The 25,369-nt window shown below is 44.6% G+C and overlaps 1 protein-coding gene across 8 annotated transcripts in view; it reads left to right on the top strand.

The window, feature by feature from the left end:
* STX3 (syntaxin 3) overlaps positions 1-25,369 on the top strand; it is a 62,937-nt gene that overhangs the window by 6,000 nt on the left and 31,568 nt on the right. For all 8 annotated transcript variants that reach the window (XM_056801685.1, XM_056801684.1, XM_056801687.1 and 5 more), the window contains exon 2: positions 20,467-20,550. In XM_056801685.1, the coding sequence (XP_056657663.1) occupies positions 20,467-20,550 (84 nt within the window). The remainder of the gene's footprint in view (positions 1-20,466; positions 20,551-25,369) is intronic.

Genomic DNA, 25,369 nt, shown 5'->3' with positions numbered 1-25,369 from the left:
ACTTGTGTTTGGTGTTGGGAACACTACAAAGAGGACTAAAGGCATCGTCCAACCCCATAGCTTGGGAATACAATATTTAAATACAGGAGAATAAAAATTAATGAGCAATTCGAAGGAGTGTCAGTATCATCAGAGTTCAGAGATGAGCTGGTGAGTCATCTGACCTTCACCCTGGGTGGTTCAAGAGGACTTCCTGAAGGAGGTGGCATTTAAATTAGGACTTTAAGGAAAGGGAGAATGTTGACTTCAGAAGATGAGTGTTCCAGACCAGGGGAACTGGTGGGAGTTTTGAGGAGGGGATTCCAGTATAGATACAATTTGGGAAACCTCTAGAGTCCTTTCTAAGTCTGAAAGCCAATGATAAAATGAGATAATATGCGCAAATCATTAGATAACCCTTTGCTGTGTGTATTTATGTCTGTATACATACATGTGTACATGTATATGATATGTACATCTATATACATCCCTCTGCCTGTACATATATAATAGTTGCACAATACATATATCCATTGATAATAAGTGTTATACAGTATGCAATATACACATATTTATATATCTCCTATTTATATCTCCACATTCTGCTTTTAGCCAAAAAGTGGGGCATGGTCTTGGGCATTATCAGACCAATTTACCTGTTAGAATGTTTTTCTTGGAGAGTAATGGGGGAAAAAAGCTAGAAAGGGAGAGAGCGAGATCAGATCTGGGGGTCTGGGGTGCCACGTAGAGGAATGCAGACATTGTTCTCTGAGCAGGGGTTGGGAAAGAGGACTGGAGGTTTTTGAATGGGCAGGTCAATCTTTGTTTTTTGTTTTCTTAATTTTCCCTCCACTTCTATTTTTTAAATTGAATTTTATTTTTTCAAGGAACAATTTTTGACAATTGTTTTTTGACATCTTACAATTCAGACTCTCTCCCTCCTTTCTTCTCTTTCCAAGCCAGTAAATAGTCTGATATAGGGTATATCAGGACTTTCATATAATATATAGTTCCATACTCTGTATTATATGACATCCCCTTTTTAATTATTTACATTCTCATTTATTAATTAATTAATTTAATTAATTATTTAATTATTATTACCTTCTTTCTTAGAATTGATACTAAGTATTGATTCCAAGGGGTAAGGGTAGGTAGTTGCAGTTAAATGACTTGCCCAAGGTCACACAGCTAGGAAATGTGTGAAGGTCAGATTTGAATCCAGAACCTCCCATCTCCAGGCTTTGCTCTCTATCCTTGGGCAGGTCAGGGGTACAGGAATGATTGGAAGGGAAATCCTAGTGAGTTGATCAGTCATCAAATATTATTAAGTACCTATGTGATAGGTGCTGAGCTAGGTGCTGAAGATAAAAAAACAAAAGTGACAAAGGTCCCTGCTTTCAAGTAGTTTACTTTTGGTCTTGCTGGGAAGACATAACTACACACAGAATTACACACAGGATTGATACAAAGTGATTTTGGGGGGCAGCTGGGTAGCTCAATGGATTGAGAGCCAGGCCTAGAGAGGGGGAGGTCCTGGGTTCAAATGTGGTCTCAGACACTTCCCAGCTATGTGACCCTGGGCAAGTCACTTAACCCCGTTGCCTAACCCTTACCACTCTTCTGCTTTGGAACAATACATAGTCAATAGACTCCAAGATGGAAGGCAAGTGTTTTCTAAAAAACAAACAAACAAAAAAAACAAAGTGATTTTGGGAAGGTGCTACTAATTGCTGGGGGAATCAGAAAAGGTCTTATGAAAAAAGGATGGACAAAAAGGATTCTGGGAGCCCAGAGTCAGGATATGAGTCAATTGGACTCCCTTTGAGAGGGCCTAGAGTTTCTAGTGCCTAAAGTAAAGTCCATTCCTAAGAGGTTCCATCCTATCCAGGAAGCATGGATTAAGGACCTACCTTGGGCTAGGAGACATAGGATATCTAGACAACAGGGGGAAAAAGCCGAATAGACAACTTTGACCTCTGGATCTTCCATCATGTCCTTCTAGAGTTCTAGGGCACTTCTCTGCTGGCTTCTGCATACTCAGAGCAACGTCTACTGAAAGGACTGGGGTAAATCATGCCCCTCCTATGGGAATTCTAAGAACACAAACAAGCCACCTTTGCCCCTTGTCTCAGATTCCAGGTTGAACTAGGCCCTTCCTTTCTGGGAGGTTCATTGCTGAGCACTGAGCTGTGGACATTGGAATGTGTGGCTATTTTGGCCTCCTGTCTGCTCAGTCGGGGGTGTCCACAGAGAATTGACTCCTCCTGTGTGAGCAGGAGAGAGGCTGGTCAGGAGAGAAGAGTGACAGGGATTGAAGAGGGATTAGAGGACCCAGCAGGCTAAGGCCAGAAGATAAAATGCTTGGATGAGAGAAGGGGATTAATTTTATTTTTATTCTCTGTAATGTGCTGGGGGTAGGGCACAGGAAGCTGGGGAGGAATCTGGCAGAAGCTAATGGGAGAATGGTCAAGACAAGCAGCAGTAGTACATGAAAGATTGCTACCTCTATTATCAGAAGTCTGGGGTCCAGTTATTCCTCTCCTTGTCCTTGTGTGGTCTTGGGCAAGTGGCTTCCATCTTCTGGGCCTCAATTTCTTCATCTGTAAAGGAAAGGTCTTGGGCTAGATTAGGGTTAGGGTTAGTTAACTAGGGGTCCACAGACTCCCAAAGAGGTAGATAATAGATTTTAGGGGATCTGTGGACTTGAATGGGGAACCAAATGATAACTTCACTGATCTTTGCTTTCTTTTGTTATCCTTTGTGTTTTGTTTTATGCATTTAAAACCATTATTTTGAGAAGGGGTCTATAGTGCAATACCAAAGGAATCCATCTATGACACATGAAAAGGTTAAGAACTTTGGACTAGGTGATCTCTTTTTTTCCTAAATCCTTATCTTTCATCTTAGAATCTACACTGACTTGGTCCCAAGGCAGAAGAGCAGTAAGGGTTAGGCAATGGGGGTTAAGTGACTTGCCTAGGGTCACACAGGAAGTATCTGAGACTAGATTTGAACCCAGGACCTCCCTTCTCTAGGCCTGGCTCTATCTACTGAGTCCCCTTTGCTGATTTCTTAAATCTGGTGTTTCTTAACGGGATTGACTATTGACATTGGCTCACACTGATTTTCCATAACTTCCACACTCAGAATACTTTCCCTCCTTGACCTCTCCCCAGATCATCTCCATCCTTCAAGGTCTAGCTCAACTCCCACCTCTCCCAGGGAACCTTATGGAGTCCCTATGGTACAGTGTATACGGGGCTAGTTCTGGAGACCGAGGACCTTGGGCAAGTCACTTCTATCTGAGCTGGACTCCATGGCCTCTACGGTTTCCAGTATGAGCCTGAGATCTTTACTAGAGTCCACATGAACGTTCCTTCCTCGGAGTTCTTGTGCTAATTGTCTGCACTCTTCATTTGCCAGCTCATTAGGAGGAGGAAGAAGCAAAGGCTATCTTATATGGATGTGTTTGTGTTTTGTGTTCAGGGCTGGGGTAAGAATCCATTGTGGGTTCCTTTTTCCCCATGGGCAGGACCTTACACTGATATTTACTGAGTCAGTTAACATTTGCATAGGGTTATGCATATATGAACTCAAGTGACTCGCACAATTTGACCTGTAAAGGAAACCCTGGAGTTATTACTATCCTTCTCAACAGAGGAAGAAAGAGACTGAGGTTCAGGGAGGCTTATTCAAGAGCAAATGAACTAGTCAACACCAGGCCCAAGATTTGAACTCAGGTCTAGATACAGCATTCTTTTCTACAATAGCACATGCTGCCTCCTCAATTTTCATCTTTAATCCCAGGACATTATTTTATCTCCCCAAATAAGCTGTACTTTACTTGAATATACAGAGAACTTTTTAGCATTTTTTTTTCTATAAGAAGTCATATCATGTTTAGAGTTTGAAAGATTTTTGGAACTTGAGTTTAATCTCCTTATTTTGCAGATGAGGAAACTGAGGCACAGGGAGGTATAGGGATTCCCCTAAGGTTCCACCAGAGGCAGGATTTGAACTCAAGTCCTCTGACTCCAAACCCTTTGCTCTTCAATTAATATTTGGTTGATTTATCGGATCAGCAGAATCAGAACCATAACTAATAAGGGGTGATGGGGGGCTTTGCCCCAGGGGACTAATACTCAGAGGCTCATGGTTCGTCTCCATAGGATACTCACAAGACTGGGGTACTCCTCCCTGAAGTCTGCTGGCACTGTGGACCAAGGCTGTTGTAGGGAGAAACTCCTTCCCACCAGTATTAGTGTCTTGGTGGGGGATGCTCACGTTACCTTCTCCCCTGCTCCTTGAGTATCCACTTAGTGTTCTACCCCTCTACTCAGCCATGCTTTACCCATTTGGTTCCATTGGGTCTGATGGGTGGGCTGCCTCTGCTTTGTCCTCAGTGGTGATGACAGCATGTGCCCACATTCAGGTATCCTAAAGTCTCAGTCAGTTTCCCTCCTCTCACTTCCTGACTTTGCCCAGGGCACCAGAATTCTCAGCCATGGCTCTGACTCTCTTCCATGTTGGCGAGCTCTCACAAGGTGCCTCCATTTTGGCACTGGGAAGCTTTGCTATGGATACCAGGTCATGGGTTCTGTATGCTCATGGCCCCAAGGTGTTTGGCCTAGTATTTTGCATTCTTGGGCCTTTATTTACCAAGGAAACCAGGTAGAAAAATTGTAGCTGGCTCAGTGCTAGACTGTCATTACTCTTAGGAGAAGACTTTTAATCCATGCCATTTTGAGTGGGTGGCACCAAGTTTGGATATGGAGCAGAGCATGAAGCTAATGCAGGGGAAGAAGGAAAAGGATATCGGCTTCTCATTGGTTTTCCTGAGCTGTTGAGACCAAATTGAGGGAGTCAGTGATAAAGTAGAAAAGCTCAGACACCAATTAGAGTCACCGGACCTGAGTTTGAATCCCAACTCAGCCACTAATTCAGTGGGTAACTTTGGGAAAATCCCATCACCTACATGGACTGCAGTTTCCTCACTAAATGACCTTGGGAAAGTCATTTAACCCTTTAGGGTTCAGTGCTCTCATCTGCAGAGAATGAGGTAAGGCTATGTCTAGTTCTTTTTTAACCCTTCCCTTCCATCTTAGAATCATCACTGTTTATGGTTCTGAAGCAGAAGACTGAGAACTAGGCAATGGGGATTAAGTGACTTGCCCAGGGTCATACAGCTAGGAAGTGTCTAAGGCCAGATTTGAACCTAGGACCTCCTGTCTCTGGTCCTGGTTCTCCATCCACTGAGCCACTCAGCTGCCCACTATGTCTAGTTCTAAAATCCTAAGACAGGAGATGTACAATCCAGCCAACCTTGGAGGCCCACCTTCTCGAGTACAGAGACTATATTCCGTGAATATGATACACAGTGCCCCATTGTAGTCACAATCAGTCAGTATACATTTATTAAGCACCTACCATGTGCCAAGTGGTAGGACTGCAAAGAAAGGAAAAGCCAGCTCCTGCCTTCAAGGATCTTTTCTTATTTCTGCATTTTCTTGAGGAAGAACAGGCCACATCACCAGTCACAGGGTGGAGTATCGGGCCTCAAAGGGCCCTCAGGAGATTTGAAGCTGTAAAGAATCTTTGAGGCCATTTAGTCCAACCCTGTCATTCTGCAGAGAAGGGAACCGAAGCCAGGGATGGAGGTTTCGTAAGTTGCTTTGAGTCCTGGCTGATGGAAGTTGATGTCTGTCGTTGTTTGTATGCCATTTTCCCAATTAGAAGGTAAGTTCCTTGAGGCCAGGGACCCCTTTTTCCTTTTGCTTTCCATCATAAAGTAATTAGGTAATCAGTGTTACTGTTGATTGACTAAAGAGGAGTTAGACTTGTTCTGCTTGTCCCAGAAATAAGAACAATAGAGATCGGAAGGGGGAAGATTTCACCTTTATGCCAGGAGAAATTTCCTACCAATGAAAGCTTTATAAAAGACAAATGGGCTGTCTTGAGAGGCTGCCTGGTTGGAGGGCTTTAAATCCGGCCTGGAGGACCTCTTGTTAAGTACTTTGGACAGTGGATTCTTATTTGGCTCTGGATTGGATTAGATGGGCTTGAGGGGCTGCTAAGTGTCATGGTGGGTAGAAGTGCTGGGCCTGGAGTCAGGAAAACTCATCTTCCTGGATTCAGATCTGGTCTTACGTGAAGCAGACACTGGAGCAAATCACTTAACCCTGTTTGCCTCAGTTTCCTCATCTGTAAAATGAGCTGGAGATGCAAAGGGCAAATCGCTCCAGTATCTCTGCCAAGAAAAACCCAGAAAGGGGACACAGAGTCGAAAACAGCTGAAATGACTGAAGAACAATAGACCTGGAGGTCCTTCACAGTCTTGCTGGGATTCTTTGATTGCCTCTAAGTCAGGTGCTTCTTAGAAAGACCCTGGGCTGTTTCCGTGGCAATGATCAACTGTCTGTCCTGGGAGGCTGTGAGTAAAGTTCAAGCTCTGGCTAAAGAGATTAATGGAGTCTTTAGCTGTCCTAGTTAAGGCAGCTTTGTAAGGCCTTTACATGTAGTGGGTGTCTCCGGAGTCTATTGTCCAGTCTGGACAGCAAAGCTGGTGGTGGGGCCCCTTGTGGGGAGCCCTGGTGGGCTCTGCTCTCTTGCTTTTTGGTCTTTTTTAATTCATTCATTCATTCATTCATTCATTTATTTATTCACTGGTGGGCTCTGCTCTCTTGCTTTCTGGTCTTTTTTATTTATTCATTTATTCATTCATTTATTATTTATTATTATTATTTATTCATTCATTCATTTATTTATTCACTCATTCATTCATTCATTTATTTATCTTTCTGTTCATTCATTCATTTATTTATCTATTTATTTGCTTGCTTATTTATTTATCTATCCATCTATTTTTTTATTCACTTATTCATTCATTCAGTTATTTATTCATTCATTTATCTATTTATTTATCTATTTGTTTGTTTGTTTGTTTGAAACCCTGACCTTCTGTCTTAGTATCAATACTGTGTATTGGTTCCAAAGCAGAAGAGCTTGGTAAGGGCTAGGAATTGGGGGTTAAGTGACTTGTACAGGGTCACACAGCTAGAAAAGTATCTGAGGTCAGATTTGAATCCAGGACCTTCTGTCTCTAGGCCTGGCTCTCCATCCACTGAGCCACCCAGCTGCTTCCTCTGACTGTCTTTTTAGATAACCAACAGAATCCATGGCCCCGACAGCTCTTTGGTTGGTGTGGAGAGCAGCTTTGACTTTCAAGACACATTAGGATGGTATAGACTTTTTAAAGATACTAGAATTTAGGGGGCAGCTGGGTAGCTCAGTGGATTGAGAACCAGGCCTAGAGACAGGAAGTCCTAGGTTCAAATCTGGCCTCAGCCACTTCCTAGCTGTGTGACCCTGGGCAAGTCACTTGACCCCCATTGCCTAGCCCTTACCACTCTTCTGCCTTGGAGCCAATACACAGTATTGACTCCAAGACGGAAGGTGAAGGGTTTAAAAAAAAAAAAAGATACTAGAATTCAGAGCCAGAAGGATCCTCTTGTCCAACCCCCTTGATTTACAGAAGGGGAAACTGAGGCCCCCAAATCATGCAGTAGCAGAACTGGTATTTGAATCTAAGTCCTTTGATTCTAAACTCTGCTAATCTTTTCACTGCACATCTGGACCATATCTTTTGTTGTTCAGCCTCTTCTTGACCCCATTGGGGGGATTTCTTGGCAGAGATCCTAGAGTGATTTGCCATTTCTTTTCCAGCTCATTTTATAGATGAGGAAACTGAGGCCAACCCAGTTAAGCTGGCTTCTCCTCGGGGAGCAGAGACGGTCTCTCACGGGGACTATACTTGGCAGTTTTGCTGGCTTGGTTGACGTGAGGTGGCTCATGACCCTCTTGAGACAGTGGGCAGGAGAATTACAGTGGGGTGGTGGAAGGACGACTGGCGTTGGGTCCAAAGCCCTGTGACTGTCTAGACTTCCTGTGTGCCAGGCACTGCTTGGCATTGGGGATACCCATACAAGCAATTGGGGGGATCATTTCCCTTCTCTGGCTTCCAGTTTCCTTATTTGTAAGTCGAGTGGGCTGGTCTTCCATCTCACAGATGCGCTGGTCTGAGTGGAGACTGCTCTGTCCTAAGCCTCGGGGACCCTCAGGCTCTGTCGATGGCTTCGGGAAATCACTAACCTCAGCGTATTACAGTTTCTCAGCCTTTTCAATTCTTTCTCTGAGAAAAATGTTTTTATTTGGTTTTTGGACTGGATCTGTGATTTCACTGGGATTGGGAACTTCCAGTGGGGGAAATCCCTCTGCTGCTTCAGATGGCCACTTAGTAGAGTCTCTTTGGGAGTTTTTCTGGGTTTTGGAGGGTTTGGGTGAGGAACTGGCCCAAGGTCACCCTGATGGTATCTGTCAGTGGCAGGATTTGAACTCAGTTCTTTCCAACTCCAAGGTCAGCTCTCTATCCACGATGCTAAACAGTCTCATAGGCAGGGAAAATAGAGAGAAGATATACTTAATCACAGGACTGGCTAAGTGGTGCAGTGAATAGAGTGCCTGGGCTGTGGCAGGAAAACACATCTTCATGAGTTCAAGTCTGGCCTCAGACACTTAGCTGTATGATCTTGGATGAGTCCCTCGTTTTTCTCATTTGTCAAGTGAACAAGAGCAGGAAATGGCAAACCAGGCCAGTATCTCTGCCAAGAAAACCTCAGAGAGGGTCGTGAAGAGTCAAATATGACTGAAAAATGGCTGAACAACAACCAAAGGAAATCTCAGTGGTAAAAAAAATCAGGAAGCGGAGGCCCAGAGAGGGGAAAGGACGTGCCCAGGGCCCTGCAGCTGGGGGGCATCTGATTCTTGGGGCTCCGCTTCAAGACTCGGCGCTTCCATTCTTGGGATCTCTCAATGGTCACGTTTCTCCTTGCAGCGGCGTCATCATGGCCCTTTGACGAGGACTCGGTGCAGCCCAAAGGGGAAGTCTCAGGAGAGTAAATGCAGCACAAGTCGGAGGAGTTCCATCTGACCTTTTCAATTGGGAACTGAGAGTAATGGGGGCAGTTTATGAAGTTTTGGTTCTTCACGCCTGGAAGGAGGAAATGGAAGGAAAGGTGTCTGCCTGGACAGGCAGGGGTGGGCCTCCTTCACGCTGCTCGGAAATGAGCCGTGTCTTCCTGAAGTCCCCGACTCTCAATGGGTCAATCAGCAAACACTTAGTAAATGGCTGCCAGGCCCCTACGTTGCTGGAGGGCCTGGAGAGACAGAGACGAAAATGAAATCGTCTCTGTTTGCGGGAGCTCCCAGTTTCTGGGGTGAAGGGTGAAGGAATGGGGGACGCCGTGGACAGAACCATTGACAAGGATCAGTGAATGGGGAATTGGGAGGAGGGGGTGAGAGAAGGGCAAAGGGGGAGAATCGGGAAAGGCTTCATTTCCTCTTCCTGGGTCTTAGGTTCCTTTTCTGTGAAAAGAGGCTTGGACTGACTGCTTTATCAGGTCCCTTCTACCCCTGACATTGTGTTCTAAGATCCCTCTTTTCTCTAACGTTCCGTGTTCTAAGATCCCTCTTTTCTCTAACGTTCCATGCTCTGAGATCCCTCTTTTCTCTAACGTTCCATGCTCTGAGATCCCTCTTTTCTCTAACGTTCCGTGTTCTAAGATCCCTCTTTTCTCTAACATTCTATGTTCTAAGATCCCTCTTTTCTCTAACATTCTATGTTCTAAGATCCCTCTTTTCTCTAACATTCCGTGTTCTAAGGTCCCTCTTTTCTCTAACATTCTATGTTCTAAGATCCCTCTTTTCTCTAACATTCCGTGTTCTAAGGTCCCTCTTTTCTCTAACATTCTATGTTCTAAGATCCCTCTTTTCTCTAACATTCCGTGTTCTAAGATCCCTCTTTTCTCTAACATTCCGTGTTCTAAGATCCCTCTTTTCTCTAACATTCCGTGTTCTAAGGTCCCTCTTTTCTCTAACATTCTATGTTCTAAGATCCCTCTTTTCTCTAACATTCCGTGTTCTAAGATCCCTCTTTTCTCTAACATTCCATGCTCTGAGATCCCTCTTTTCTCTAACATTCCATGTCCTAAGATCCCTCTTTTCTCTAACATTCCATGCTCTGAGATCCCTCTTTTCTCTAACATTCCGTGTTCTAAGGTCCCTCTTTTCTCTAACATTCCATGCTCTGAGATCCCTCTTTTCTCTAACATTCTGTGTTCTAAGGTCCCTCTTTTCTCTAACATTCTATGTTCTAAGGTCCCTCTTTTCTCTAACATTCCATGTCCTAAGATCCCTCTTTTCTCTAACATTCCATGCTCTGAGATCCCTCTTTTCTCTAACATTCCGTGTTCTAAGGTCCCTCTTTTCTCTAACATTCCATGCTCTGAGATCCCTCTTTTCTCTAACATTCTGTGTTCTAAGGTCCCTCTTTTCTCTAACATTCCATGTCCTAAGATCCCTCTTTTCTCTAACATTCCATGCTCTGAGATCCCTCTTTTCTCTAACATTCCGTGTTCTAAGGTCCCTCTTTTCTCTAACATTCCATGCTCTGAGATCCCTCTTTTCTCTAACATTCTGTGTTCTAAGGTCCCTCTTTTCTCTAACATTCTATGTTCTAAGGTCCCTCTTTTCTCTAACATTCCATGTTCTAAGGTCCCTCTTTTCTCTAACATTCCATGCTCTGAGATCCCTCTTTTCGCTAACATTCCATGTTCTAAGATCCCTCTTTTCTCTAACATTCTATGTTCTAAGATCCCTCTTTTCTCTAACATTCCGTGTTCTAAGATCCCTCTTTTCTCTAACATTCCATGTTCTAAGGTCCCTCTTTTCTCTAACATTCCATGCTCTGAGATCCCTCTTTTCTCTAACATTCCATGTTCTAAGGTCCCTCTTTTCGCTAACATTCCATGTTCTAAGGTCCCTCTTTTCGCTAACATTCCATGTTCTAAGATCCCTCTTTTCTCTAACATTCTATGTTCTAAGGTCCCTCTTTTCGCTAACATTCCATGTTCTAAGATCCCTCTTTTCTCTAACATCGTGTTCTAAGATCCCTCTTTTCTCTAACATTCTATGTTCTAAGGTCTCTCTTTTCGCTAACATTCCATGTTCTAAGATCCCTCTTTTCTCTAATATTCCGTGTCCTAAGATCCCTCTTTTCTCTAACATTTCCTTTTGTAAGGTCCCTTACAGTTCTGACATTCTGTATTCTAAGGTTCCTCTTCTCTCTGACATTCTGTGTCAAGTCATTAACCTCTGTTTGCTTCCGTTTCCTCACCAGTAACAAAACAAAATCTGGCTTCCAGGGTTCTTGTAAGGATCAGATGAAATATTATTTGTAAAGTGTTTATCACAGTTTGCTTGGAGATCCTCTTTATCTCTGAATTCAGTAGTGGGGAGGGAGTTCAGGCTTCTTGGGCTTAGACGGCTAATTTCTGTGTCCTCTCTCTTCCCTTCTCCTTGGGAAATGATGAATTATTATTATTAATTATTCCTGAAGAAGTAGAGCTATTTTGACCTTGTGGGGCGGGGGTGAGCTAATGAGGGAAAAGAGGGCTGGCCTTGGAGTTAATCAGAGGACCTGGTTCTAAAGCCTGGCTCTGCTCTTTATCAGCAATGTTTTCTGCCTGGCACTGTGAGGGGACGTGGAATTATTCTCTCTGTTTTAGAAATGAAAAAAATTTAGGATGAGAGAGGGCAAGTGACTTGTGTAGGGTCATACAATCTGAAACAGTTTTGGAACCCAGGTCTCCCTCACTCCTCCCCAGTCCAGCACCCTAACCAGTAGATAACCCTGGCTCTCAACAATTCATCTTGTAGGATAATTTTCGAGGGAAGTGTTTTCTAGAATTTGGAATGCTCTAGAAATGTGAATGGATGCTTTTTTGTAATTAGAAATCACTTTGCTTGGTGTGAAGGAAGAAGGGGGAAGAGATGGGAGCACAGTGCAGAGGAAAAATCCTGACTTTGAAGTCAGAGGAGCTGTGTTCAAATCCTGCCTCCACGTTCTCTCTGTCCTTGGAGTTTCAGTCTCTACCTACCCAATGAGTGAATTGGATTAGATGGTCTGTAAGGTCTCTTTCAGATAAAAATTTGGGATCCTTCCGTTTACCTGCTGAGGTTCTGGCTGGTCCTCCAAGGGTTCTTCTGCTCTGGCTTAGTGGTCAGGATTCTTGACGGGGAACGGGATGAGGGTGGAGGACTTCTCCCATTTTTACTTTGTTCCCATTTGACTCAAGTAGGTCATTTGGCTTTCTTCATCTGGAGACTTTATGGTCCACAAGCTCTTTCCCTGATCTCTCTTTGTGTATTGAGGATGACTTGTCTCTTGCCCCCTTTTTCCTCTTCTATTACTCCCGTGCCTCAGGGTCAAATCCTCTAGAACTGGCTGGCCAAACTCTCGGTAATGAAAACTTGGAAGGGAGCTCCTTTGAGGGCGCTAGTCGGCGAGTGTTTATTCCCATTATATGGATAAGGAAACTAAGTCCCAGGGAAGTGAAGGGTTTTCTAGAAAAGACGTTTCAGTCCTAGGATTTAACTTGCTGACTCCAAGTTCAAGGTTCTTCCCACAGTATACCACACTGGTCCATTTGACTGTGAGTTCCCTGAGGGAAGGGATGGTGGCTGGCATTTTGTGGGTTCTTTTGGTGTTGTTCAGTCATGTACCACGTTTGGTGACCCTATTTGGGTTTATCTTTTTTTTTTTTTAACTTGACCTTCCATCTTAGAATCAATACTGTGTATTGGCTCCAAGGCAGAAGAGTGGTAAGGGCTAGGCATTGGGGGTCAAGTGACTTGCCCAGGGTCATACAACTAGGAAGTATCTGAGGTCAAATTTGAACCCAGGACCTCCTTTCTTTGGGCATGGTTCTCCATCCACTGAGCCACCCAGCTGCCCCACATTTGAGGTTATCTTTGCCAAAGATACTGGCGTGGTTTGCTATTTCCTTCTCCAACTCATTTTACAGATGAGGAAACTGGGGCAAACAGGGTGAAGTGACTTGCCCAAGGTCCCACCACTAATAAGGGTCTGAGTCCAGATTTGTACTTATGTCTTCCTGATTCCAGATCTGGTGCTCTATCCACTGTGCCACCTAGCTGCCTCATTGTAGGTGCTTATTAAATGTTTATTAACCAACTGATGTCTGACTCCATGATCATGATTTCTCCCAATTGTTTTCATTCCTTCCCTCCAAATATTAAAAAACAACAACTCTTACTTTACATCTTGGAATCAATACTGTGTATTGGTTCAAAGGCAGAAGAACAGTAAGAGTTGGCAATGGGGGTTAAGTGACTTGCCCAAGGTCACAACAGCTAAGCAGTATCTGAGGCCAAATTTGAACCCAGGACCTCCCATCTCCAGGCTTGGCTCTCAATCCATGGAGCCCCTCAGCTGCCTCCCCTTCCATCACTTTTTCTAACTTTGTTGCCATTAGGGATTGCTGTTCCAGGTGCGTAGTAGATGCTTAATAAATATTTGTTGACATGGAAAACTTCTTTGGAAATTTATTACATGTCAAATTAAATTAAAAAAACTTGTCAAGAGCGTGAAACAGACAATATCCCTGTGTAGTTAGGCTGCTGGATCGGTGCAGGATAGGCGTGATTTCTTCCTCGTAGAATCGAAATCTCTCTGCTTTTGCCTCTCCAGCACCTCGCAGAGATGTTGGCACGTGGCAGGCGCTGGATGAATGTTTTTGGAAACAAGCACTGGGTGCCTCAGTGCCTAACACTGTGCTGAGCACAAGGGTTTGAAAAGAGACAGAAGACAGTAGCAAACTGCTCCGGAGGGGCTTAGAATGGCACCGAGGCCCCAGGACGTACAGAGAGACGGCGGGGCAGAGCAGGCCACTCGGCCAGCATCGCCAGCTCTGGCTGAGTCTCCTTTGCTATGGCTGGACAAGGAGAAGGCCTGAACCTCTTCTGGGTCAGCCTCGTTCTGACCTGGCCCCCCTCCTGGACGTTCTCTGCCCCTATAGTCAGAGGGTGTCAGAGCCGGGAGGGACCTTGGACTATGACTCTGGAGAATGGGAACAAGTGAACTTAACCATCTTAGAAAAGGGCTTGGAAGGTTCTTAGGGGTATTTGGAGTCAAGGGACCCAAGTTCTAATTTTGGCTCTGCCTTTTCCTATTTGTGTGACCTGGAGGAAGTCATTTTGCTCTTCTTTCTAGACTCAGCTCATCCTCTATAAAATGAAGGCGTCAAGTTTTCAGATTCTTAAAAACTGAGGATGCCGGGGTAGCTAGGATGGGGAGCCAGGCCTAGAGATGGGAGGTCTCAGTAATTGTAAAGGAATGTAATGTAATTGGCAAGAAACGTTAAATAAAAAACAAATAACTTGTCGGGTCAGATGCTTCCTAGCAGTGTGACTCTGGACAAGTCACTTGACCCCATTGCCTAGCCCTTATTTACCACTCTTCTGCCTTGGAACCAATACCTGGTATTAATTCCAAGATGGAAGGTAAGAGTTTAAAAAAACAACAACACCTGGGGACTCTCTTCCCCCAGAATTGGTTTTTTAATATATTTTAATAGTGTAAGTATTAAAAATAGTAAAATATGAAATAGATGTACACACATATTTACCATATTAGAAATAAAAATATCTCAGTACGTGAAAATAGTTTTGATTTCAAGGACTCCCTGAAAGGGTCTCAAGGACCCTGGGCCACCTATGGAGGACTACTGGATTCGGTAATCTCCGAGGCCTCTGCTTCTAGCTCTAAATCTATGAATTTATGCTTCCAGTTTCTCTATTTACTTCCTAAATGACTTTAAGCAAGTCGATTAGGCGATCTGGGTCTCACTTCCTCTGTGGTAAAGGGAAGGGACTAGATTAAGGGTTCTTACTTACTCTGGGGGTGTTTTAAGAATATTTTGGTAACTGTATTTCAATATAATTGGTATGTGCACACACATATATGAGAGAGACAGAAAGAGAGAGAGAGAGGGAGAAAGGGAGAGAGACAGAGAGCAGGAGAGAGAGAGAGAGAGAGAGAGAGAGAGAGAGAGAGAGAGAGAGAGACAGAGAGACAGAGAGAGAGAGAGAGAGAGAGAGAGAGAAAGAAAGGAAGAGAGAGGGAGAGAGACAGAGAGCAGGAGAGAGAGAGAGAGAGAGAGCAGGAGAGAGAGAGAGAGAGAGAGAGAGAGAGAGAGAGAGAGAGAGAGAAAGGGAGAGAGACAGAGCAGGAGAGAAAGAGGGAGAAAGAAAGGAAGAGAGAGGGAGAGAGACAGAGAGAGAGAGAAAGGGAGAAAGAAAGGGAGAGAGACAAAGAGAGCAGGAGAGAAAGAGGGAGAGAGAGAGGAAGAGAGAGAGAGACAGAGAGAGACAGAGAAAGGGAGAGACAGCAGGAGAGAAAGAGGGAGGGAGAGAGACAGAGAGAGAGAGGGGAGAAAGGGAGAGAGCAGGAGAGAAAGAGGGAAAAAGAGGAAGAGAGGGAGAGAGAGACAGAGAGAAAGAGAGAGAGACAGAGAGAGAGGGAGAAAGAAAGGGAGAGAGAGCAGGAGAGAAAGAGGGAGAAAGGGAGAGAGAGAGAGAAAGACAGAGAGAGAGAAAGAGGGAGAGAGAGAGAGACAGGGAGAGAGAGACTGTGAGTGAGTGTGATGGGCCTCCTGTGCTGTACTCAGGTGGTGAGGAAGGCTTCCAGAGTTCTTGGTAGGTTTCTGCGGATGTAGATAAGTTTTTGATCTTTTGCTTCTGGAAAGTATGCCGCCAAGGCCCTGCTGATAAGGACAGGGAGAGAGACAGAGAGAGAGACAGAGAGAAAGAGAGAGAGACAGAGAGAGAGGGAGAAAGAAAGGGAGAGAGAGAGCAGGAGAGAAAGAGGGAGAAAGGGGGAGAGAGAGAGAAAGACAGAGAGAGAGAAAGAGGGAGAGAGAGAGAGACAGGGAGAGAGAGACAGAGAGAGACAGACAGAAAGAGAGAGAGAGACAGAGAGAGAGAGGGAGAAAGGAAGGGAGAGAGAGCAGGAGAGAAAGGGAGAGAGAGAAAGAGAGAGAGACAGACAGAGAGGCAGAGAGAGAGAAAGAAAGGGAGAGAGAGACAGAGGGCAGGAGAGAAAGAGGAAGAGAGAGACAGAGAGAGAGAGAGAGAGAGAGAGAGAGAGACAGAGAGAGAGAGAGAGAGAGAGAGAGAGAGAGAGGGAGACAGAGAGAGACAGAGAGAGAGAGAGAGAGAGAGAGAGAGAGAGAGAGAGAGAGAGAGAGAGAGAGAGAGAGAGAGAGAGAGAGAGGAGGGGGGGGAGAGAGGGAGAGAGAGAGAGAGAAAGACAGAGAGACTGTGAGTGAGTGTGATGGGCCTCCTGTGCTGTACTCAGGTGGTGAGGAAGGCTTCCAGAGTTCTTGGTAGGTTTCTGCGGATGTAGATAAGTTTTTGATCTTTTGCTTCTGGAAAGGATGCCGCCAAGGCCCTGCTGATAAGGCATCGGGAGGCTGGTGAGGGGAAGTGGTCAGCTGTGGCCAGGCCAGCCTCAGTCAGGGAGGTTTCCCTCGTGACCGATTTCACAGCCACAGTAACGTACGCTGGATTTCACTTTTGATAAAGGCGCTCACATTTTCTTCCCAAGTTGGCACCAACTCATGTGACTGCGGAGAAAGGGGCCCGTGGACGTGGGTCCCTTTGACTTTAGGTTGGCCGAGAAGGACCCGCTCCAGCACAGCACAGATTTCCCCTCTTCCCCGGCCCATTTGGTTCTGCCTCTTTTTGGCGTGTGCGGAGGGGTTGAGGTGGTCCCAGCAGCTCTTCTTGGACCCTGTGCAGCTCCTCACTACTTGGGTGTGTGACTGGTTTCTGCTCTGACTCAAAGGCTAGCCAGGATGCCCAGTTTCTGGGGTTCCCTCCAAAGCTGGCTAGAGGCCGTAGCTTGGGCAAAACGGTCCTAAAGCTTCTTCCCGAGCCATTTGTTTTGATTTCTGTTACTCTAAGGGAGAGGAGAACCATTGAGGGATTTTGGCTCATGGAATCCCCGTTGGGAGGGAACATGGAACAGGGGTTGTCCGAGCCAGAAGGGCCCTCACGACACGGAACGCTGGAGCTGGGAAGGACCCTGCGTTTCTTCTAGTTTGGTAGGCAAACCTAGTAGAGTCAGGGCTCCGGGCCCAGGCTATTCAGTCAATAGACTGCGAGCTCTCTAAGGGCAGGGACTGCCCTTTGCCCCTTTTTGTATCTCCAGTGCTTGGCATATTGCCTGGCACATAGTAGGCACTTTAAATGTTGACTGAATAGTTGTTAGCAAATTATTAGGAAGCTGGCTTGGCTCCTTTTCCAGGTTAAGAGGGAGAGATCCTTCCGTCTCTTGGTGATGAAGGTTTCTGTCATTTTTTGATCCAGGCTGAGTCTTTATCTTAGTGGGAAAGGACAGGAATGAGAATTTATGTAGCTCCTACTGTGTGCCAGGCAATATGCTGAGTGCTGTACGAGTATTATCTCATTAGATCCTCACAACAGCCCTGTTGTGAGGTAGATGCTATTATCTTCCCCATTTTACTTTGTTTAATTAATTATTTTAAAACATCCATACCTTCTGTTTTACTATCATTTTTTTTTAACCCTTACCTTCCGTGTTGGAGCCAATTGGCTCCAAAGCAGAAGAGATGGTAAGGGCTAGGCAGTGGGGGTTAAGTGACTTGCCCAGGGTCACACAGCTGGGAAGTATCTGAGGTCAGATTTGAACGCAGGACCTCTCATCTCTAGACCTGGCTCTCCATCCAGCTGCCCCTGATGTCACTGTCTTAAAAAAATTGTTTCCTATGAATCTTATGTCTTTGGGCTTACCTGAGTCCTAATTTCTGTGGGAAATAGTCAGGTTTCGGCAGTACTTGGCACTAGACGGGCAAGTTAGCCCTTGACTCCATGACTGTCCCTGATCGAGGGGCTGCAAGAGCTGCTCTGGGGTGATGCTGAGGTCTGCTCAAGAGTCTTAACCTCTCTAGAGTGGGGGAATCGAGCCACATTCTGCATTCATTAGAACAGCTCTCCTCCAGTCTAGGAGACCTTGGGGCTGCCAATTCTTGGGCTCAGGGCGGAAAAAGGAGGGTGGCCTCCTCGCAGGGCTTGTCTGGAGAAGAGAAAACTCAGGGGAGCCACCCAAGTATTTAAAAGGCTCTCGGATGGAAGAGGGATGGCAGAAGATAGAGCCAGCTGCAGAGTGTAGAAGGCAGAATGGCCATTTCAGAGATGAGAGTGTTGCATTGCAGAAATATTGAGTGGTGACAGGTGGTGAGTAGCAGAGCTGAGATTTGAACCTAGGTTTTCTGATGCTTGTTTCGTCTCCCAAAGGAACCAAGGAGAGATGGCCCATCACGGGAGCGTTTTGAACCAAAGGATGAGTGACCTCTTGTCGGGGTTGGGATGGAGGGGATATCTGTGTAGGAATGGCCTGATGTCTCAGATTCCTCCAATTCTGTGATTTTGGGTGTAGGTGGTGGGGCAGGAGGGAGATGGGGCAGGTGATGCCATTCTTGGACGGAAAGTCCGTAGGAATATAGGACCAGGTGTCTAGGATGCTCAGCAAGCATTTATCAAGCACCTACTATGCGCCTCACATTGGGCTACATGCTGGGCACATAAACACAAAGAATGAAGCAGTCTGTTCTCTAGGAGCTTAAATTATTATAGAGGAAAGAGAACACACATAGACAGATAGATAAATAGACAGACAGACAGACAGGTAGGTAAACAGGTAGAGAGCTAGGTAGGTAGACAGATAGATAGATAGACAGATAAATGGGCAGACAGATAGATAGATAGACAGATAGACAGATAGGTAGGTAGGTAGACAGATAGATGGATAGATAGACAAACAGACAGATAGGTAGGTAAATAAATAGGTAGGTAGACCAACAGATAGGTAGGTAGAAAGATAGATGGATAGATAGACAGACAGACAAATAGGTAGGTAGGTAAGTAGACAGATAGATGGAGAGATAGACAGACAGATAGGTAGGTAGACAGATAGATAGACAGACAGACAGATAGGTAGGTAAATAAATAGGTAGGTAGACCGACAGATAGGTAGGTAGAAAGATAGATGGATAGATAGACAGACAGACAAATAGGTAGGTAGGTAAGTAGACAGATAGATGGAGAGATAGACAGATAGGTAGGTAGACAGATAGATAGACAGACAGACAGATAGGTAGGTAGACAGATAGATGGATAGATAGACAGATAGACAGATAGGTAGGTAGAAAGATAGATGGATAGATAGATAGACAGACAGACAAATAGGTAGGTAGGTAAGTAGACAGATAGATGGAGAGATAGACAGACAGATAGGTAGGTAGACAGATAGATAGACAGACAGATAGGTAGGTAGACAGATAGATGGATAGATAGACAGATAGACAGATAGGTAGGTAGAAAGATAGATGGATAGATAGATAGACAGACAAATAGGTAGGTAGGTAAGTAGACAGATAGATGGAGAGATAGACAGATAGGTAGGTAGACGGATAGATGGATAGATAGACAAACAGACAGACAGGTAGGTAGATAGGTAGACAGATAGATGGATAGATAGATAGACAGACAGGTAGGTAGGTAGGTAGACAGATAGATGGATAGATAGACAGATAGACAGATAGGTAGGTAGAAAGATAGATGGATAGATAGATAGACAGACAGACAAATAGGTAGGTAGGTAAGTAGACAGATAGATGGAGAGATAGACAGATAGGTAGGTAGACGGATAGATGGATAGATAGACAGACAGACAGGTAGGTAGATAGGTAGACAGATAGATGGATAGATAGATAGACAGACAGACAGGTAGGTGGGTAGAAAGATAGATGGATAGATAGATAGACAGACAGACAAATAGGTAGGTAGGTAAGTAGACAGATAGATGGAGAGATCGACAGATAGGTAGGTAGACGGATAGATGGATAGATAGATAGACAGACAGGTAGGTAGATAGGTAGACAGATAGATGGATAGATAGATAGACAGACAGGTAGGTAGGTAGATAGACAGATAGATGGATAGATAGATAGACAGACAGACAGGTAGGTAGGTAGGTAGACAGATAGATGGATAGATAGATAGACAGACAGACAGGTAGGTGGGTAGGTAGACAGATAGATGGATAGATAGACAGATAGACAGGTAGGTAGGTAGGTAGACAGATAGATGGATAGATAGATAGATAGATAGATAGAAAGATCGGTAGGTAGGTAGATATAGGCAGGCAGGTAGGTAGGTGGGTGGGTGGGTGGGTAATAGATCATTTGAAATATTAAGTGGTTTTGAAATTTTTCTTGGAGAAGGGTCATTTTTTTGTAACTTTCTGCCCAGGAAGTAGATGAGATTAGCAAGCTGAAATCTTCAGAGGTTGCTGTAGAGACAATTTCCTTTCTTTCCACTGTAAATATGGAAATTCCTGCAGAGAGTCTCATTTCCTCTCCATCATTCTGCCCCTGAACATGGGGACGTGTGTGACCCCCATGCTGACAACTGGTAGCCTGGGTGTAGAGTCGGTGCAGATGGGACCTTGTGGTTGCTCATCCTGGATCTCATTCTCTCTTGTAGAAACAGTTAACAGAAGATGATGCCGATGACGAGGTGGAGATTGCCATTGACAACACGGCCTTCATGGATGAATTCTTTGCAGAGGTAGGTAACTGACCTGGTAAAGAAGACTTGGATTCAAGTCTGGCTCTGGGCACTTCTCTTAGACCTCAGTTTTCTCATCTGTGAAATGGGGTTGGTGGTTTTGCCCCATCTCCAGGATTGGCGCTCTGAGAACCTTAGAGAGTTATAGGAATGTGAGCTGATAGGCAATCATCCTTCTTTCAGAGCCTCTGTTGGAAAATGTTTCTCTAGTTTTTTCATCAGAGTCCTCTTATTGAAGCACAGAGATGATATTTTATTCCCTTTCTGAGGGGGTGGGATTAGCTTTCCCTCCTGGAGCTCAGAAGTGTAAAAGAAGGATTCCTTTCCCACTCTTGCTTGAGCAGAGCCTGGCCCGTCTGCCATTGGTCCTGCCAGGTCTGGCCCACATGTGTGGGCCTGATTGGGAAGCACTAGGATGGCTTCAGGGATTCCTTCCTTTCCTGTGTTCAGAGCCACTTGTCTGGCTGAAATCTCTCAGGAAGGTAATTCCCGAGAAGGGGAGACCCAGGAAGGGCTGGAAAAGGCAGGTCGTATTCTCTGAAATCGCTGATATCTTAGATGTCTGCAGTGGGGAGGGAAAGGGAGAATTGAGAAAGTGCCTTGGGGAGAAATTTGAGGTCTTTTAATTCAGCAAGCATGAATGTGGGAAGAGACAGGATCCACCCTAAAACAGTCCTTGCCTTCAGGAAACTTGTGTTCGAGCCTGTATCCTAGCAGGTACGGAACTATATTTTTTCTGCAGTCTTGGAGAACTGAACCTGCTAAAGACATTTTTGCCCAACACGAACCCCCTCTGGTTAGCCTGTTCTTATCTCTTGTCTTAAGCCATCTCATTATCAGCCATTTTTCTGTTTATTTGCAATAACAGCCTCCATCTCCTGATAAGCACGAGCGCCGAGCCGTTTCTGTTCAGTGTCCCCCTAAAACTAGGACCTCAAGAAAAATGAACTCTCCTCTGTGCCCCGTCCTGGGCTTTCTGGTGCGGGGCAGCCGGGTGGCAGAGTAGAATGCCAGGCAGGGAGTCAGGAAGATTGGCGTTCGGATCCAGCCACAGACGCTTACTGACCGTCTGACCTTGGGCAAGTCACTTCACCCCTATTGCCTCGCCCTTACTGTTCTTCTGCCTTGGAACCAACATTCAATATTGATTCTACCATGAAAGGTTGAGTTTTAAAAATATATATATATTTTAAATTTAACACGATAGCGCCACTACTATCGTGCTGATTTGTGTCCCCTTCTAAACTCCGTTCTCCTCTCTTCTCTGTATTTTAAAAATGTTTCATGGACACTTTTCACCTATTTTCTTCCTTTTCTTGCATCATCATCCCTTCCCTCCTTCCTCCCCCGCAACTGTCCTCTCCTTGAATAAAATCCCTCCCTTTCATCCAAAATTTCTGTAGCCCCTTCAAGGGCTCTTTCAGCCCCAGACTGGAACTCCAGGACCGTTTCTGCTTCTCTTCTCAGCATGTCTCCCCTCCTGCCCCCATCTGCTAAATGCTTTCGGTCCAGGTACACGGGCGCTGCCCTCTGATAGATCTGCCCAAGGGCAGGCAGCTCGGGAACTGCTCCTTGTACTTCTCATGGACGAGACGTCCCCACGATCGCGGAGTCAAGCCCATTCCAGAGCACGTCTTCAAACCCAAGGAAGTGAGGTGTTTCCCCACTGTGGGTCCCTCTCTGAGAGGCCCCCCAGGATGGAGTGGCACACATTCCTCAGGCTCTGCTTTATTGCCGGAGGTACTGCTGAGATAAAAACTTGTTTTCTGGACTAGCTCCAATGAGCCACCCAGGATTGTTTGTCCAAGGGTTAACTTGATTGCTGCTCCCCCGGTGCAGAAGAATTCGTGCCCAGGCTTTGTCCTGTGAGGGGTGGCGGTGGGGAGAATGCACCGGCCCAGGGCCATCCTACGTTTGCTCAGGCTAATAAAAGCACAGATCCTGTTCTCAGACAATAGCACTAATTGAGGCATCTGTAAGAATTTTCTAAATCTTTTTTTCTTTATTAGATAATCTAGATAGGTACAAAAAGGCTTTATTAGTAGAGTGATTTTCAGATCATTTATGAAAACCAAACATCTTGACATGAATATAGCTTAGAAATCCAGCTGCTGAATGAATCCGTTGTAAAGTAAAGCAAAGAATATTAGGGGTAGCTGGATGGCTCAGTGGATAGAGCACTATGCCTGGAGTTGGATGGATCTGGGTTCAAATTTGACCTCAGACATTTCCCTGCTGGGTGATCCTGTGCAAGTCACTTCACCTCATTTACCTAGTCCTTGCTCTTCTGTCTTAGAGTTGTTACTAAGACAGAAAGTAAAGATTTAAAAAAAAAAAGAAAGGATCGGGAGTTTGGGTTTGAGCAGGGGGACTTAGTATAATTAGTAATACTTAGTAAAATTATGGCTCTGGAATTTGAGAACCCAGATTTGGTTTCTGTCTTTGAAGTTTGCCTCTGTGACGCTGTGCAGGTAACTTAATTTCCCTGGGCCTCAGTTTCCTCATCTGTCAAATGAGGGGGTTGGCCTTTGAGATCCCTTCTCGTTGGAGATCTCAGCTCCTGTGAGCTTGCCCATGTCAGGGTTCTGCTCTCACAAAGGAATTCATAGAGGAAACATGAAAAATTTAATTTGTATGAATGAGTCTGTTTCCCAGATTCTGTGATGCAGGGAGGGTAGAGAGGGGCTGGGACATTTGTGAATAAATTCTAGTAATAAATGAATTTTTTAAAAAAGAAAAAATGATTCGTATCTGATCCTTAGAGTCTTCATCTGTAAATGGGGAAAATACTAGTCTTATTACCCACTTTATTTGCTAGTGTTAAAAAAAAAATGGCTTTGTAAATCTTAAAGCATGGTATGCTGTGTGAATTGTAGAGAGGCAGACAGAGAGACTTGTATTGAGCAAGAATGAGAGAGTTTAAGTAAGTGGACCTTCTTTGGACAGAAGGAGTAAGAAGTCCCAAGAAACCTAGTCCTGGTCGAGGGATGTGTCTTCCTTCCAGCGAGGCTGGCCCACTGACATCTGGTGTGGTGCCAAGGCAGCTGGCCTACCAGGAAGTCTCAACCCTCCCTCTGACATGGATCCCTTCTTGGAAGCGAGCTAGAGGAGCGGACGAGATAGCATCAGAACTCTGTGACCATGTCCAAGGGTCCAGGAAGAAGCATTGGCTTGTCTCATGAGAGTGGAGATTTAGAACCAAAAGGGCCGACTGAGGCCATCGAGTCCAACCCTTTCAATTTACAGATGAGGAGGTTGATCCAGAAAAGTGACATGGTTTTTCCACTGTCAGAACTAGGAGCAAAAGGTGGAAGTTGGAAAAAAGGCAAATTGATACTCAATATAAGGAAAAACTTCCCAATAATTAGAACTATTATCCCATAGTCAATGAGCATTTATTAAGTGCTTACTGTGTGCCAAGGGTTGGGGATAAAAAGGTGGCATGCCCACTTGTTGGGGGTGTTGTAGAGTGGATTTTTGGTTCTTTTTGTGTTGGATGAGATGATCTTTTCCAACTCAGAGATTTTATGATTCTGTGACTTATGTTTGTTATCTAGTATGGTCCAGTGAAGCTGAGGACTTTATGCCTTCCTGAGAAACAGAGCATAAACATTAGCTCGAATCATGTGGCCTTGTACATACTTAATAAACTAACAAATAAAAAAGCATTTATTGAATTCTTTCTTTGTGCTGGGTGTTGTGCTAAGCTCTGGGGAAAGCGAATTAAGAGATGATCCATCAACCCATCTATCCTTCTTTATTTCCATAGGTGAACAGGTCACATCCACAAGAAAAGAACTCTTGTCTCCATTTATTAACCAAATTCTGTTAAAAAAAAAAGGGAGACATTCCTTGCAATTCCCAAGGATAAAGAAACTGCAAGAAGCAGCTGACTAGATGGTATCTCAGAACCAGATTTCAGATGTAGGAATACATGGTAATTCTCACTAATATATAGGAATTCATATAGTATGCGAATAATAAATTCTCACAATTTGAACTTGGGACCTCCCATCTCTAGGCCTGGCTCTCAATCCAGTGGGCCATCTGGCTGCCCCCTCAGCAATATTTTCTGATCTTGATGTACTTAACCTATATTATCTACAATAGGAGCATCTGGAGGATCTTCCTATCCATAGGTCTTCCATTTGTACACCATACTGGAAATGCTCCATGACTTGGCAATCACTCTTGGCCACATAAAAGTTAAAATTAAATCTCAATAATAAAAATATTATATTTTAAGAGATTTATTAATGTTCATTAGAAATCAAGGAATAAAAAAGATACAAAATAAAGACAATGTGTCCATGACTGATCAGCCAGTTAAACACCCACCTTACCACCACCAAGCTCAGGACAGGAAGTAAAGAGGTGGGACCCTTCACATCCTTGCCTAATATCCCCTGTCTACAGGAAGTATGTAAGGACAGGAAGTCAGTGGGCTTCTGGGAAATGTAGTTTTTTTAAAGGGTAACAGATTTTTTAATTACACAGTCAGCATATCTATAAGTCAATCAGTCAGCTTCATGGCTTGTTTACTATTGATAAGCAGAAGGTCACCAAACAAAGCCATCTAGTAAGCAGTCTTGGATAATTTTATTATATGCATGGGAGATACCTTATAGTGGTATCTTGCTCTCCAACCCCCCCCCCTCCCCATTCTTTTAGCCAGCAAACTGTGAGCACATTGGTATCATGTATTCTTTTTATATCTTTTATCCAGTTGTTTAACTCTAAAGATGTGGCTTAATGCAGGGTATCGTTTATGAAGGCTCTTCTGTTCCCTTTTCATACCTTTGGTGTGTATAGAAGTTAT

Source organism: Monodelphis domestica, chromosome 6 (assembly GCF_027887165.1).
Source record: "Monodelphis domestica isolate mMonDom1 chromosome 6, mMonDom1.pri, whole genome shotgun sequence".
Taxonomy (NCBI): domain Eukaryota; kingdom Metazoa; phylum Chordata; class Mammalia; order Didelphimorphia; family Didelphidae; genus Monodelphis; species Monodelphis domestica.
The sequence above is the reverse complement of the archived record's forward strand: the minus strand, read 5'-3'. Positions and strand labels throughout refer to the sequence as shown.